The sequence below is a fragment of the Amblyomma americanum genome, chromosome 3, assembly GCF_052857255.1.
Source record: "Amblyomma americanum isolate KBUSLIRL-KWMA chromosome 3, ASM5285725v1, whole genome shotgun sequence".
Classification (NCBI taxonomy): Eukaryota; Metazoa; Arthropoda; class Arachnida; order Ixodida; family Ixodidae; genus Amblyomma; species Amblyomma americanum.
Genome location: NC_135499.1, coordinates 194,531,034 through 194,545,728, shown reverse-complemented (window position 1 = coordinate 194,545,728; position 14,695 = coordinate 194,531,034). Strand labels below are relative to the sequence as shown.

Genomic DNA, 14,695 nt, shown 5'->3' with positions numbered 1-14,695 from the left:
TGCGCATGCGCAGTGGCACCCCAAGCAAGCCAATCACTGCAGCGGATCGCGCTACGCTGCAACTATATTATCACGGAACGATCGTAAATACACAGGCCATCTTGCATGCGCCTGTTGTTCCGAGGCACCGAACCGTTTGTAATAATTTGGCCACAGCGCTTGCCTATGAGGCGGCATTTGTGCATGGTTACGAGTGATGCACCCAAGAACAGACACTAGTTTCGCCGAAACGGCAGTTTAATTACTACATGCGTTTCTTGCAGTGTGAACGTTGACGCTTGCATTCTTCGGCCTTCCGCGTAACTTTTTGTCAAACCCGATGGCCCCACGGAGGCCTCTGTTTTGGTTCGCGAAACACGCAGCTCGGGTGGTTGCCGGGGTCGAACGCTGTCGTGCACACCGCGGCACAAAGCTGGGCGTGGCGGTCACGGTCCCCGAGGCCTCTTGGTAAGCATGGGCGCCATAAGGTGGCGTGGACAGCCAAAGAGCGTCGCGCACTCGACCCCGCTGAGCCCTCCGAGTATGGCCTGAACGAAGGGCCCGCCCCGGTGGTCCTTCCTGGCCGCCTTCTCCAGCAACGACGCCACTACCGGGTACCGCGCCCGCGCCACCCGAGTCACCTCGCAGAAGAGCTGCACCTGCGAAGACCCGACATTGCAGAATCTTTGTGCAACGGCTCCCATTGAACCTTCGGGCATGTGGAGGAAAAGCATGGTAGCGATACGAATACGCAGGCCACATGGCCACTGGATTTCGTCTACTGGACCCATAGACAGCTGTGAGCCGTGTTCATACTATAAGCTCACATTTCCTGAAAATGCACCAGAGGAATGTATTTTTTATTGTCGAATAATTTAGGCCTGCACATATGGCCGACACACTACGCAGCCGCCGCGGTGGCTCAGTGCTTATGGCGCCCAGCTGCTGAGCCGAAAGACGCGGGTACAATCCCGGCCGCGGGGGTCGAATTTAGATGAAGGCAAAATTCTAGAGACCCGTGTACTGTGCGATGTCAGTGCACGTTGAAGAACCCCAGGTGGTAGAAATTTCGGGAGCCCTTTACTATGGTGTCCCTCATGGCCTGAGTCGCTTTGGGACGTTAAACCACCATAAGTCGACACATTACGCTGCCTGTGAAAAGAATCTCGTACTCTCAACTATAGTAGCCATTTTCTACAGGGCGTGTTATCTCGCAGGCTCATCTTACAGATAACTGCTAAGATCTGCAATTTATGAAGCACAAAATGACAGAAATAGGCTTGACCTGTGACCTCGCACTCAATACCGTGTGCCGACAAGAAAAATCGTGAAACCATCTCAGCTTGATATCGTTTGCATGCACGGATATGGTGATTTCGGAGCACACTGCATGGTCTCGGTTTTATATCTTCGACTGGGCCCTTCGTTTCTCTGACTTCACTAGTGGGTGCAGTGGCAACGGCAAACCTGCAGCAGCAACGGAGGATGTGCCGTCAAGCCAAACATACAAACTACTCTCTCGGCAATCTCAGGACGAACACGGAACTGCACCAAGGCCAACCAGTGACCACCGATTCATAGCAACGTTCAGTTCATGTAGTCTGTCTCACACGGACGCTGCATAAATAAGTACACAGCGTTACGTGCGTGATATTAATTCAGCAAATGTAAAACTGCACGAAGACGACAGGACGAGACACAAAGACGCACAACTTCCAACCGGATTTATTTCATGAAAGCAGGGAACTTATGAGGGTCTTGAACATAACAAAGTAAGGTACAAACGCAAAGAAATCTTGCACGAGGCAGCGACGAAGAAAATAAGGCCACGTGTGCATTAAGACCGATGGAGAGTATGCATGAGGATTCTATCTCTTTCCTTGATAGTGATAAAGATAGTGAGCTAACGCAGTTGTCACCCCCTTTAGCGATGTAGGATGCCTTGATAATTTCTTTAGGTTTTCGTTCTCACTTTCGATAAGAATTATATGCTTACAACTGCGTTAGCTCACTATCTTTATCACTATCAAGGGAGGAGACAGAATTCTTAGGCATATCCAGGCTGCCTGTATTAACGCACAAGGGGCCGTGCAGTTTTCTTTGTCGCTGCTTTGTTCATGATTTCTTTCCGTTTATACAATTGTTTTGTTATGTGTAAGACCCTTATAAGTTCCCTGCTTTCATGAAAAAGATGTAAAGTGGAAGTTCTACGCTTTGTGTGTGTGCGAATTTTTGTCGCCTCTTGTCCTGCCTTCTTCGGGCAGTTTTACATTTGCTGAATCCATGAACCGATCGACTAGCCCAACATCATATCTTACTTCGTGATTTAAAAGCCTCAAACCTTGACAGCGCATTTGTTTATCCGATTAGCTTGCACAAGCACAATTCTATTGCACGGCATTTTAAAGTCAAGTGGAACAATGCTGTTTATTTTGCGCTTCTTTTTTTTTCCTATTCGTTGAAAGAAAGCTTAAAACCTGCAACGAAGTCCGTAACGCTGCATGCGAGGGAGCACTTTTTTCGTCTACGTTCTACTGTAATAAGTCTTTAATAAGTGCTCGCGTGAAGCAAAATGGCTCGTACGTTACGTCACGGGCACCATGACGGAGCACCCTTAGAGTTCACGGAGTCGGTTACACAATAGAGAAATTTATCACGTCGCGATCCGCTTCCGCGCGCCACCAGTGCGCACGCACTGATTGGTCGCAGCTGGGCGATGCCTCAGGGCGGACTGCGCATGCGCTGTGGTTCCCCAGCGGAAGCAGTTGCGGATCGCGCTATGCTAAACCTCTCTAATATTCACTGCCTTGCAGCGTGTTGTTGATCCTCCAACATGGCAGCCGTGATGGTCATCAATGCAGTCTTTATGGTAACTATCAGAGCTCGTTAATCCTAACAGTTACGTAAACTACGAATGAAAATATTGCCGCCTCAGCCCGGAGGTTAACGGACAAGTGGCGCTGCCTATGAGATGGTTAGTCAGCTGTTGACGGCTCCATGCATCTTTTTTATATCTCAATTATAATCGTGCTTTGAGCAACGCTAAGCAGTTCGTTTGAATGGCGGGACAGTCTACTGACCTTCGAGTTTTGGGCCCATCGAGTGAGATTTTGATAAATGGGTTTTCCGGTGAGCTACATGAATGGTACAGTTAAGGAATTTTGTCCATACGCATACCCCTTCCCGTGCATCCCCTAGAGACATTGACAGAAAAGTGTGCGAGCAAGCCGCTGGAAGTTGCGGTGCCGACCTGGCAGTTGGCATCGGTTCCGTTGTTGAGGGCGAGGAAGGCTCCCCTAGCGGCGAAGACCGGCGTGGCCGCCGATGAGGTTGCCGACTCGTACAGAGAGAAGAGCGCCGACAATGCAACCAGCGCCGAATACCAGCCCGGGAAGAGCGCCAGGCTGGTCGCCAGAACCGCCAGGAACACCAGGGATTCGAGCACCAGCCGGCCGCCCACTGAACGGGCCGAGAAAATGGTCGACACCGGCACCAAGTCGCGCATCAGTGATCGGACTCTGCCGCTGACGCTTGTCTCGTCGACCGACGCCGCGGGCCTGAGGTCTCGCCGCTCCAGTCCTGCAGAAGGGCAGGGACGGCACACATCGTGTGGCAGTAGAGTCAGTTCTTGGGATAGTTGGTATTCTTGATTCACGTTCATAGTATTCCAGCTGTGTGTACGTCTCTGATTAAACAGTTGTCAGTCAGCGCTGTGTTCTTTTCTTTGGCTATGTGCCGTTGCGCTGTAATACTATGAACGTGAATCGTGTGGCAACACACATTTTACAGCGAGAAGCTGCAAGGGACATCATCCGGGATAACTGTCAAAGTAATCAGTCACTTCGCGTGCAGGAGAACAACCATGCCAGATGCATTTACCGTCAGTACACACATATAGCCCGTCTAACGAAAAAATCAGTAACAGCAAAAGCAGGTACTGAGCTTGGGTACCTATGACAGCTTCTCGATGAATTCACCGCGTCGGACCATAGGATGATGATAATGTCCTCAGGCTTAATGGCACATACTCACGACGGGGGATTGGCCAGGGAGGGAGGGAGGTTTTTTTTCTTTTTTTACAGATCGAGCTGTTAAGTTTAATGTTCTCGACCTATGCGTGGTAGTCGTGGCTGTCAACATCAAGCGTCTGCACAAAAGAATGGTTATCAGGAAATGAATGACGCAGTAATTGTCATACTTCTTGGTGAACACGTAATGCAACCACGCCGTAACTGAAGGAAAGGGCAGAAGGTATAAGTGAAAGCGGAAGAAAGGGGTGCCGTAGTGGAAGGCTGCGCAATAATTTCTACCACCTGGGAATCTTTAACGTGCACTGACATCGCACAGCATACGGGCGCCTTTTGCCGCTGCGGCCTGGTTTGACCCCCAAGTTCGAAGTACTCCGGCTCAGTAGCTGAGCGCCGTAACCACTGAGCCACCGCGGCGGGTAAAAAATATATTAAAAAAATGAAATATGCACCGGACGGAGTACAGGTGGACGCAAGATGAGGAAGTGCGAGGAGGAAGGCTCTGGGCACGTCGTGTACGCAGACGTTGAGTCACCCGTGCGCACCGAGTTGCAGTGATCAGTCAGAATCCTGCGCAACAGCAGCCGCGGTAGTTATGATAAGCGACCAGCGGCGACGTGATATGCAGGTATACGTCGCGTTGTAGGACGGTCATGGATGCAGCAGAGGTGGAGCATCGCGCTTTGAATGCTACACCTGCCATTGCACCTGCGTTAACCTTTAGACACCTGTAAACACCGTTGTCCGTTGAGTGCGCAGTAAACTAAAGAGGCCTAACATGGTGCTGAGCTGTGCCGGTTGTGGGTATATATACGCTCCGTTGTGGACGCAAATGGATTGAAACCTGTGTGCTGTTTGCTTCTGTTGTGCTCGGTTCTGCGCTAACCGGTGTATGTGCCACAAAGCAAAGGACGTCGCTGAAGACACTTCTGTCGAAATAAATGCGTAAATGCTCAAAATCTGCCTAATTAAACGTAATGTTCATGTGCGTGCACATGGGGGACAAAAGAAGGTAGTGGCCCGGGTGAGGAGCGCAAATTCTGTCCTGTATTCTCTGCTACCAAGAAAACATGAACAGGCGACGTCAAACTTTGAACCCCCCTATGGACAGACCTGTGCACGCTTATGACAATGATCGTAGTATGAGAGGATCTAAATACCAGCTTCCGGAAGGCGTCATTTCTGCCCACATCAGCGTTAAGTTAGCCGGAATGCAGAGATAAGCTTTTCAGAGGTCACAGGGAAATATGAAATTGCCGTCCCTGTAGGCCTATGCCGCAACGAATACCTTAATTGCGCAGACAAATTTGTCCCATACCACACGAAGAAAACTACATTATGCAGATTTTACCTAGCTGTTCACAAGAATATAAGCCGACCAGTGCTTATTCGGCCATGGTCTCAACAAAACAACCATTATTCACCCGATTACGAGTAATGTGCCGAAACAAATGTCTTATTAGTGTTATCTTCGCGCGAAAGATCCGATCCGGTAATTTGAGAAAGTATTTGAGGTTATTACGTGGTACGACGGACGACGAAGACCATACGCAATACAAAATAACGCACAGCTCAATAAAAAAAAAAAAGGCTGCCGTCGTGCTTCTAGAGATATAATTGCTTCTGGGCCGTATTTTCGGTGGGCTGTACGCTGCAACAGCTAGGCAGAAATGAGCTATTTCTGAAGAAAAACCAGCCAACAGACCTAAATGCTATCCTCGACTATGCAAAATCATCTGATCGCAAGCATCAACGCACTCTAGTTTGCTACTTTGTGGTAGATATTAACACTTTCTTGTAGTGCATATGTATAACAAAAAACGAAACACGCACCTATTTGGCTATCCCCTGTTGCACATGGAAGAGAGGTGAAGGTGCAAAGTATTAAAAACGACAGCAAAGAAATGCACAAGCCCTTGGAGGACATCTTTTGCTGTGAAAGGCAGCTGCTCGATTCCAAGCAGCTAGAGAACTGTCTTTCTTGCCTTTAGGCCACTACGATATGGCGATAAAAGCCCGGAAAATCGTTTCTAGTTCTGATAACTGGTTTGCAATCTACTCAGTTCTCACTGAGGTCATGGGTCGTATGGGTCATACATGGTTTATCTTTGATCTAGCCAGTGGAAGTTCAAAATTGCGCGGGCATCACTAGCTTGCTTCTGCATGTCGAAATGGCAACTATTTAGTTTTTAAAAAGTGTAGTAATTGAATTTAGCTATTACATTTAGCCAATCTATTTTTATTTGCCTCGCCTGTTGCCACTCGAAATATATAGTTTGATCGTTCTTGCGTAATGGTGTTAATCAAGAAACCGAAAGCGAAACAGTAGAAGGCAAATGTTAAAAATTTTTTTGTAAGCTTTAGCACTAATAAATAAATAACTACGAGTCAATAAATTGTGTGCATATATCTTTATTTTTGGTTCAGTAAAGCAGATATTTTGGGCGTTTTTGTCTTGCCTTTCGTTGGCTGGCGATACGATGCTGCGAGCTGCGATGAGCAGCAGATCAGCGCTAGTAAACATGGCGTCTTCGTCTGCCAGTTCAAACAGCGTCAACCTGATAGAAAATTTTTGTGCTGTCACCGGTACTCTACATTTTAAATGTTCTTCAGCATCTACACGTAGTGATGTTCTCGCTTGCTAATTTGTGGAGTACAGAGAAGCCCTTGTGTTGTGATTCATGTGCCTATTGATCAGTGGTTCTGTTTCGGCTGCTTTGTCCATGTCATTTGACTTCTCGCGATGCGTCACTGCCAGCTGTTTAAGAAAGATACGCGATGCATGCGTGTCTCGGAATTTCGTCGCTGGGTCCGCTCAGCAGTTGCCCAGAAGCATGTGTGCCATCTTGAGATCCAGCGTTTCTGCTTGAGCCTGTTTGCAAAGTTTGTCTTGGCAGAATCTTGTTTCAGCGTCGTGCTCGCTGGAAGTGGGCATTTCGTAGCGCCCTCAGCTTTTGCAAAGGAGTCAGCGAGCTTAACATGTAACGAGTAGCATCTTTGATTGTTCTTTCGCACGCGATCAGTAGTTTCATTGTTTTGTTTTTTTGATTGAGCGGACTGTTGCGTTTCGTAACCGCGTTGGCGATCGTTTCGATGACGCGTCTCTCTTTCCGGCGTAGGAGCGGACGAAAATGTCGCTAAGCAGATGCTGGAGGCCTGCAACGGCAACTTGGAAATGGCTATCAACATGCATGTCGACTCGGACTGGACGCAACCATCGAACTCGCACGCCAGCGAAGCCGCCCTGGCTTCTAGCTCGGACATGCCTCCGCCCTCCGCGGCCAGAACTGAGTGAGTGACAGTGTTTTGCAGCATAGGTTCTGTACTCGAAATTACTTGAAGGCAAGCCAAAAGGCCCAAAATATCTGCTTTACTGAGCCAAAAATAAAAACATACCTACAAAATTTATTGGCTCATAGTTATTTATTTTTAGTGCTAAAGGTTACAAAAACCTTTGACATTTGACCGCCATTCAGGCTGCAGAGAAGTGTGTATAATATGAACCGTCCCTGTTTCTTGTTACAGGATTTTGACCACGTTTTTCTGACTCGTGGGTGTTTTTTATGCTTGGCAGTTAATTCTCGCACAGGTATGCGGGACATCACTTGCACTGTGAGATGAAGAAGCTTGGTTTGTTTGGTGAGGCATAGGGTCAGCGTGAGGGCATAACCTTGTAGCACCACAGCAGCAGAGCCTTGTTTCAAATGCTTAGTACTCTCTGATGGTACAGTTTTCAGCACTTCCTTCGCTAATGTGTGGCATTTCGTGCAGCCTTGATTGAAGTTTTTATTATTTGTCTTGGGGTGTGCTATTGGTTTTGTCAGTGCCATTCCCGTGACACGTTTAATTCTCTCAGCACATGGTGAATGTGTTTTGTGACTTGTTCATATATAAGGCAAAGAAAAAAGGAGAGGCACTGTCTCCAAAATTTTTTAATTGAAAAGCCCAGCGTTCTGGAACTTGCTCAGTTCCTTTTCAAGGGCATTGCTCGACCGTACAGGCAGTTATGTCAAAGTGTTTCATGCATATACAGCTCAGACCATTTATAACGTAACCGCTTATAATGCGGGACCGCATTCTATGCGGCTTTTTGTGACAACCGCCTAGCTTCCCATAGAGTTAAATGTATTGGCATACCGCTTAATACGCAGCAGCGCGTAACCGAAGACCGCGTATAGTGCGGTTTCTTGAAAGCCTGGCGGCCCGTGTACCGGCACGGGTTCGTGGGTACTGGCGGTCGCGAGGAGCATGCTTCCCAGATTGCGCAAGAAGGGGGTAACAGGCGGAGCCGGGGGCGTTGTCAGCGTGGTTCAATGCAAGGCTGAAGGCAGGAGAGGATAGAAAAAAAAAAAACTCCCAAAGCAGGCATTCTTCCTCTCACTCTCCGATGCACCTCCATTGGGCACATTGACATTGATTTAACAAAGCTGTGAAGCACATGATGGCACGGCCAGACAAGCATGCTGAAGCGGCGGCCGCAGCTGCATGGCATGACGCTTCAAGCGCTGCTCGTGCCACGCGTGCGTGTGGCAGTATCTTGTCACGCCTGAGCCCATGAGCGCGATATGTGTCGTCATGTGTAGCGAAAAGTTGACAACATAGACAAGTCTACCAGCCTCGGCTGTCTTCAGTTCCGATGGCGTCTGCACCTCCGAAAGCCAGGAAACGGCAAACTCTCAAAACCAAGCAGAGCATTGTGAGGCACGTCGAGAGCGGTTTGAAAAGGGCTACGGTGTCGCCGACGCTACTGTGTCCGCCATTTGGAAGAACAGCGACAAGTTGCGACAACAGCTGCAGGAAGACTCCGCTTTGCTCGCAAGGAAGCAGATTCATGCGTCGAAGTACGACAATGGCGCCGCTTTATTTGCACGGTCTCACGAGGTCCGGGCCCAGAGCATTCCTGTGATTGGCTCGATATTGCAAATCAAGGCCAGGTGCCATGCAAACATATTGGGGCATGATGGTTTCAACCCATTGAATGGTGGTATTCGGTGTTTCAAGGATTGGCAGGAGATAAGCTCGTCATCATCGCCAGCCTCGACTTCATTGTCTGGAGTAGCCGCCACAGATGAAGACATCATGGCAGTGGTGCGCGGTCATGATGAGCCTCTACTCAAGGATGAGCCTGACAAAGTGAGTGAAAGTGCAGCAGAAGTTTCGTGCAAAGACGCGCTCAACAGTTGCAACAAACTGCGCCTCCTCTACACTCAGAGAACCCTCAGCGAGCAAGCGTTCAAGTGCCTCACTGTTTTTTAAAATGAAGCCATTAGCATCACAGTTCAGTCGCAGCGCCAGACTAAACTAACGTCGCTCTTTCATTCATTACAACGCTTGAACAAAAAGATCAAATAAAGTTCTTTGTTGCCTATGATTGCAATTTTGTACGTCTGATGCGTTGTCAGGTGCACTTTGAAAGGCAGGTTGGCCATTCTGGAAAATCTACATTTTGGTTACAGTGCAGTACCTTTTATAATCTGGATTTTCCCGACTCCCGCGGTATGCATTATAAGCGGTCTATGCTGTATAAGTAACTGGAGCTTGGTCTACATCTTTGTATTAGAAGCTGTTGTGGAATTTTCTGCAACACCAGCCGAAGAAACTGTGCATAGTTGCACAGCATCACCAAGGCACTGAGTTGGACTTCAATGTAAAGCTTTGTTTATGACGTAGTGGTTGATCATGCGTTCCTAATAAGAACAGTGCGAAGCTGTCTAGGCAAGTGTGCAAAAAACCACACATAAGTTACACCTGTTTGTTTGGCAAATGCTATAAAAAACACACTGATGTTCCTTTCATTAGAAAGTACAACGAAAATACAAGCTTGCGGCAGCTGCTGTGCATAGACGATCCTCGAGATCTGACCAGCCATAGAAGGCATAGAGGAGGAAGCATTATTATGAGCATATCCTCCTCCATAAAGGAGACTACGGTCAAGATATCCATGGGCCAGCTTACCTTCTTCCTGCACTGAGGCTAGAAAGTTGGGCTAGCTGGGCTTGGTCGAAGTGACAAGGCGTTTAGTGGCAAAAATGGACAAAGACTGACAGACATGGACAACACAAACAACACTTAGCTCAGTCTGCCCTTTTTGTTGACTTCATTGACTGGAGCTCTCCTGCAGCTTTGTGCCAGTCACGAATAGTTATTCTTTTAGTGCGCTGAAGCCAGTTTTGTGGCAGGCAGCTCACCTGTCCACTGGGTAGTGGGCAACCTGTCCAAGTATGCATGTGTGTGTGTGTGCCAGGCCCACCGCCCGCCGTGTCAGGCGGAAGCTCATTTAATCGTGAGAGGCTGCTCAGGAAGTGCCAACTTTGGTCACAACCCAACCTAAGCAACTAAAGTCCCACCGATGGCGGCACCTTCCATAGAAGGGCAGTGGTGCATCGCTTGACCGCTGCACCACTGCGCCAGGAGTGGTAGGAAGACTCCTTAAGTATCTATGAATGGAGAGAATGACCAGTTCTGCATTATGGACATTAACCCATTATCGCTATACGGACAACTGCCATCCGTGAACACTGGATCTGAACGCCAGAACCGAAGGGAAAACCGAACTGCTAGCGCACCTAATTCACATTTAGCTTAACTATGCTCGACCATCTTTCTTCTTTTTTTTTTTTTTGCTTGCATCGAACTGCTTCTCTGCTGTCCGGTTCCCATTCACCGTAGCATATTCACACCACACAACTTGAATTTTGCATCGTAGCTCCTTTGCCCTGCAGGTGGCATTATGTTGAACAAAAGCAATGGTACACGGCGCGCACGAAGCACTGCAATGTGTGCGATGAAGAAAGACAATGCAAATGGAAGTGATGCCGAAATCAAAACTTGTGGGGATATGCAATTTTACCCATGACATAACATTTAAAAAGTATCTACACTTTTTTTTTTCTTTTTTTGCACATCAACTTTCTTTTCAGACATATTTACCAGGCTTGGCAAAAGATGATGAGCAAGGTGCATTGTTTTTTGCTTTATATGAGTCTCACTGTTGGTAAGACACACCGGTGAAAACTTCTGAAAAAAAAAAAAAACTCGACTCATACAATTGAAAATATGGTATACACAAGTCTGCATGCCCCTGTGTCTATCTTTTACTTTTTTCTTTCAGTGATGATGATGTCAGGCCACCCATTCCACCTGTGAGGGAAGTCCTGGTTGATGGTCCATTCGCTTATGGTGAGCATCCATTGATGTAATATTACAATGAAGCAAATGTGTACAAGTGGCGCTGGACCTTGTACCTGACAGCCTGTTACTGGGCTGTTAAGCACTCTTTTCCGCTGCTGTAATAGTGGTAGTAGCACTTATTTTAATTGTTGCCTTTATTATTAGGTCTGATGAAAAAATGGTAGCCACTCCATGTACTATCAGCAATGAATGCAACGCGAACAAGAAAATTGAGGTGGCGACACAAAAACACCAGCATATTAGCTCCTGAAAAGAAAATACAGGCAAGGTTGATTAGCACTCCTGAAGAAGAATCTTTGCCCCTTCGAAGTTAAAGTAACATGAACTGGTGTTGAGCTTCCCCTTGCTACGAGCTTCTTATTTTGCTGTTCGTGGCTGAATTGTCTTGTTCGCATTTCATTTCTTGCTGATAGTGCACTAGTTCAGCAGGAGCGAAAACTGGGCAAGTTGGTGCAGCGTAAGCATTTTTGAACAGCACAAAAAGAAGACCAGGACAAAGCAAGAAACATGCACACAGCGCTGTATTAGTAAACCCATGTCTCTATTCCATTTTGATCTGAATTTGTGCCCAAATTGATCATGGTGTTACTGTTTATTTTTTGTGTGTGTGTGTGTGTGTGTGTGCACTGTACTTTTTAAACAGCCCTTTAGATAAAACCAACAACTGAATTAAGCTGCTTTGTTGTTCTCACAAGGCTTTTCTTCTCCAGGGAAGTTATCTCTCTTGTTCATGCCTGGCCACATGCTGAAACACATTCTGCACTTAACAATTCACCCCACTGTTATTTCTTTCCAGGGTATCATCCACCACGACGGTCTACCTACAGCGTCTTTGACAGGTTTCGTGACTTCCAGGCAGAAGCAAGTAAGTGGCTGAATGCTGTTCAGATTTGTTGCTGTGCAGCAAGAATGTGCTATTCTTGCCCATTCTTTGCACACGGAGTCACAGCTTCATCACTCTGAGGCTGCTGCTGTTGTAATTGCAGTATTGTATAAACAGTGAAAATGGTCAAGAGTTGGTTAAAGAGGGGAGGGATCGGTGCTGGCTTCCTAGCCCTTCGGGTTTGTATCTAGGGGCTCTTTGATTGTGGCTGGGCTCCTTGCTACAGGGGTATCTGTTGCTAAAGTCATTGTTGTCAATACCACTGACGTGGTTGTTGCGAAACGCATCTGTTTCAATCTTTCCTCTCACATCTCTTTCAACTCTCCTCTGTCTGTGAGTGGCAGTTGTTGTGGCTCAGCTTGAGCCAGAGGCCAGGCCCTTACACTTTCCTTTTCATTCTTCCTTCAGTCGCAGCAACAGTATAGCTGGCTTCACTTGCATCTACAGCAGTACACTTGCTTTTAACTCTTCTTTGCTGCTTTGAGCTATCCACCTGTAGAACGATCTTTTGGACTGCATTGCCTCGCTGTGCAGCCATGACACTTTCTGCAAGCATCTAGTCGAGCACCTCGCTGATAATTCCTTGCGCATCACTTCTGTATCCACGATTCAATCTAATTTTTTTTTTTTGCTATTTGTCTATTCACAGTTTTACTCGCGTGTACCTACATGTCTATTTCTGGACATGACTGATACTTTGTGAATTTCAACTTGTTCTATGTCGGATAGTCGTCCTGCACTTATCAGACTGCTATATAAATTGCCATCTTTTGTAATCTCTTTATTTGGACTTCTTAGTTTTGTTGTACTCACCAAAGTTTTGCTGTCTTTGCCATTATGTAGTTGGTTTGTGACTTATTTCTCATTGATTTTTCTATTCAGCCCCCTCGCACAATGCCTCATTGGAGGGCTGTAAGGTATATGTAAATAATAGGGTTGCACGAATATTCGAACAATTCGAATATCAAAGCGAATAGTGCAGTATTCGACTCAGGCTTTGAAGTGAATTGCAATATTCGAAATTCGCAAATATTTCTTAAGTACTTCGAAGTTCGAGAATTCAAGAGAGTAAGATGCTGGATGAAGCTGTTGATGGTCTTATGTGTGTTCTAACACTTCCACGCATCACACCGCCCTTGAAGTCAGCGTGCGTTATGCAGATGGCGCAGCGGCAGCGTCTACAAACTCGGCCTTTGATGGCTGCACGGTTCAGTGCATCGCCGACGATCGCACGTGATGAGACAAAATCCAGATGTGAAAGTGAACACGGTGTAGTGGGAAATGCGCTGCACCTGCCGCACGGAAGGCCCAAAAGGCAAAGCCGGCAAAAATGATAACAGTGCAGAACAACTAACATGACCGAGGCGAGCGCTCCACCGGCATTGGCTTTCGTAGTTGCGGTGCCGCTGGAAATGAACTTCAAAACAGGCGATACCTTGCTGTTTACACTGTTTGATAGTTGAAATTAGATGGAAGGTGAAACACTAGTAATTTTTAGTTACCGCGATGGGAAAAGCGGCACCGCTAAGTGTTCTGATCAGTCTTCTCTGCGAAGAGGGCCGCCATTTTCTTGCACTCACAATCTTGGCGTAGGGGTACGCCTCCTCCGCGCCTCTCTGCTACCTTTTCGCATGTTGAGACGAAAGTTTGGTTTGGTTTGATTTGGTTTGGTTTATGGGGCTTATGTACATGTTTATGGGGACTAATAACCTGAGTCCCAAAGCGACTCAGGTTATGAGGGACGCCGTAGTGAAGGGCTCCGGAAATTTCGACCACCTGGGGTTCTTTAATGTGCACTGACATCTCACAGCACACTGGCTTCTAGAATTTCGCCTCCATCAAAATTCGACCGCCGCGGTTGGGATCGAGCCCGCGTCTTTCGGGTCAGCAGCCGAGTGCCATAACCACTGAGCCACCGCAGCAGCTGAGACGAAAGTACTCACATCATAATGAGTTCCATTTGAACCTGCTCTCTCCAAGGATAGGCACGACCCGCACCTTTACGCAGCAGCACATCTGGTGGTGCAAGAGGGTGTGCTCATACCTTCTCGCGCTTCATGCTGGCCCATGCTGATGCACCTCTGCCCGGAACAGCGCAATGCGCAATGTTGCGAGGTTGGTCTATGCAAAGATCCATCCCAGAAATTGTGGGTACTGTGTTCTCTGATTAGTATATGGCCCTGTGCCACGTGCCACTTACGGCACATGCGTGGTGGTGCCTTCACTGACATTTTTCGACTTTCGCGTAACGGACGACTCAGGCCATAGTTTCCTCCGGCAGTGGTATGAATATGCTATCACACGTGCGCGATACAGTCACATGATCATATGTCGTGCGAATGAGGTTGGGGAAATTACGGCATCAGATGCAACGCGTCCGAAACTTCAGCGTGTAAAAAGTCTCTCACCAACTTTTATATTTAAAATCAGCAGCATGTAAAGAATCGCATGGTAAAGGCTTGAGACTATGATACTTAAGGCACTTTGGCTTGCTGCTGTTTGAATATTGCCCAATACAAGTTTGAAAGCATTCATTTTTATTTTGTTTCACTTTTTTTTATTTGACTTGTCTTAGTGAATTCTGCAAACCGCGTCTTTCGGCGCATGCTTTAAG

General features: G+C 47.3%; 2 protein-coding genes across 2 annotated transcripts in view; one reads left to right on the top strand and one right to left on the bottom strand.

The window, feature by feature from the left end:
- Positions 1-425: 425 nt before the first annotated feature.
- Positions 426-4,684, bottom strand: LOC144124329 (uncharacterized). Its single transcript, XM_077656963.1, has 3 exons — positions 4,642-4,684; positions 3,230-3,558; positions 426-638 (listed from the first exon to the last, which is right to left on the bottom strand). The coding sequence occupies exons 1-3, from the start codon at positions 4,682-4,684 to the stop codon at positions 426-428; spliced, it is 585 nt and encodes a 194-aa protein (XP_077513089.1).
- A 1,823-nt stretch (positions 4,685-6,507) lies between these two features.
- LOC144125778 (UBX domain-containing protein 7-like) overlaps positions 6,508-14,695 on the top strand; it is a 32,086-nt gene continuing 23,898 nt past the window's right edge. The window contains exons 1-4 of the mRNA XM_077659481.1: positions 6,508-6,593; positions 7,127-7,298; positions 11,119-11,186; positions 11,995-12,063. Coding sequence (XP_077515607.1) covers positions 6,530-6,593; positions 7,127-7,298; positions 11,119-11,186; positions 11,995-12,063 — 373 coding nt within the window. The 5' untranslated portion in view covers positions 6,508-6,529. The remainder of the gene's footprint in view (positions 6,594-7,126; positions 7,299-11,118; positions 11,187-11,994; positions 12,064-14,695) is intronic.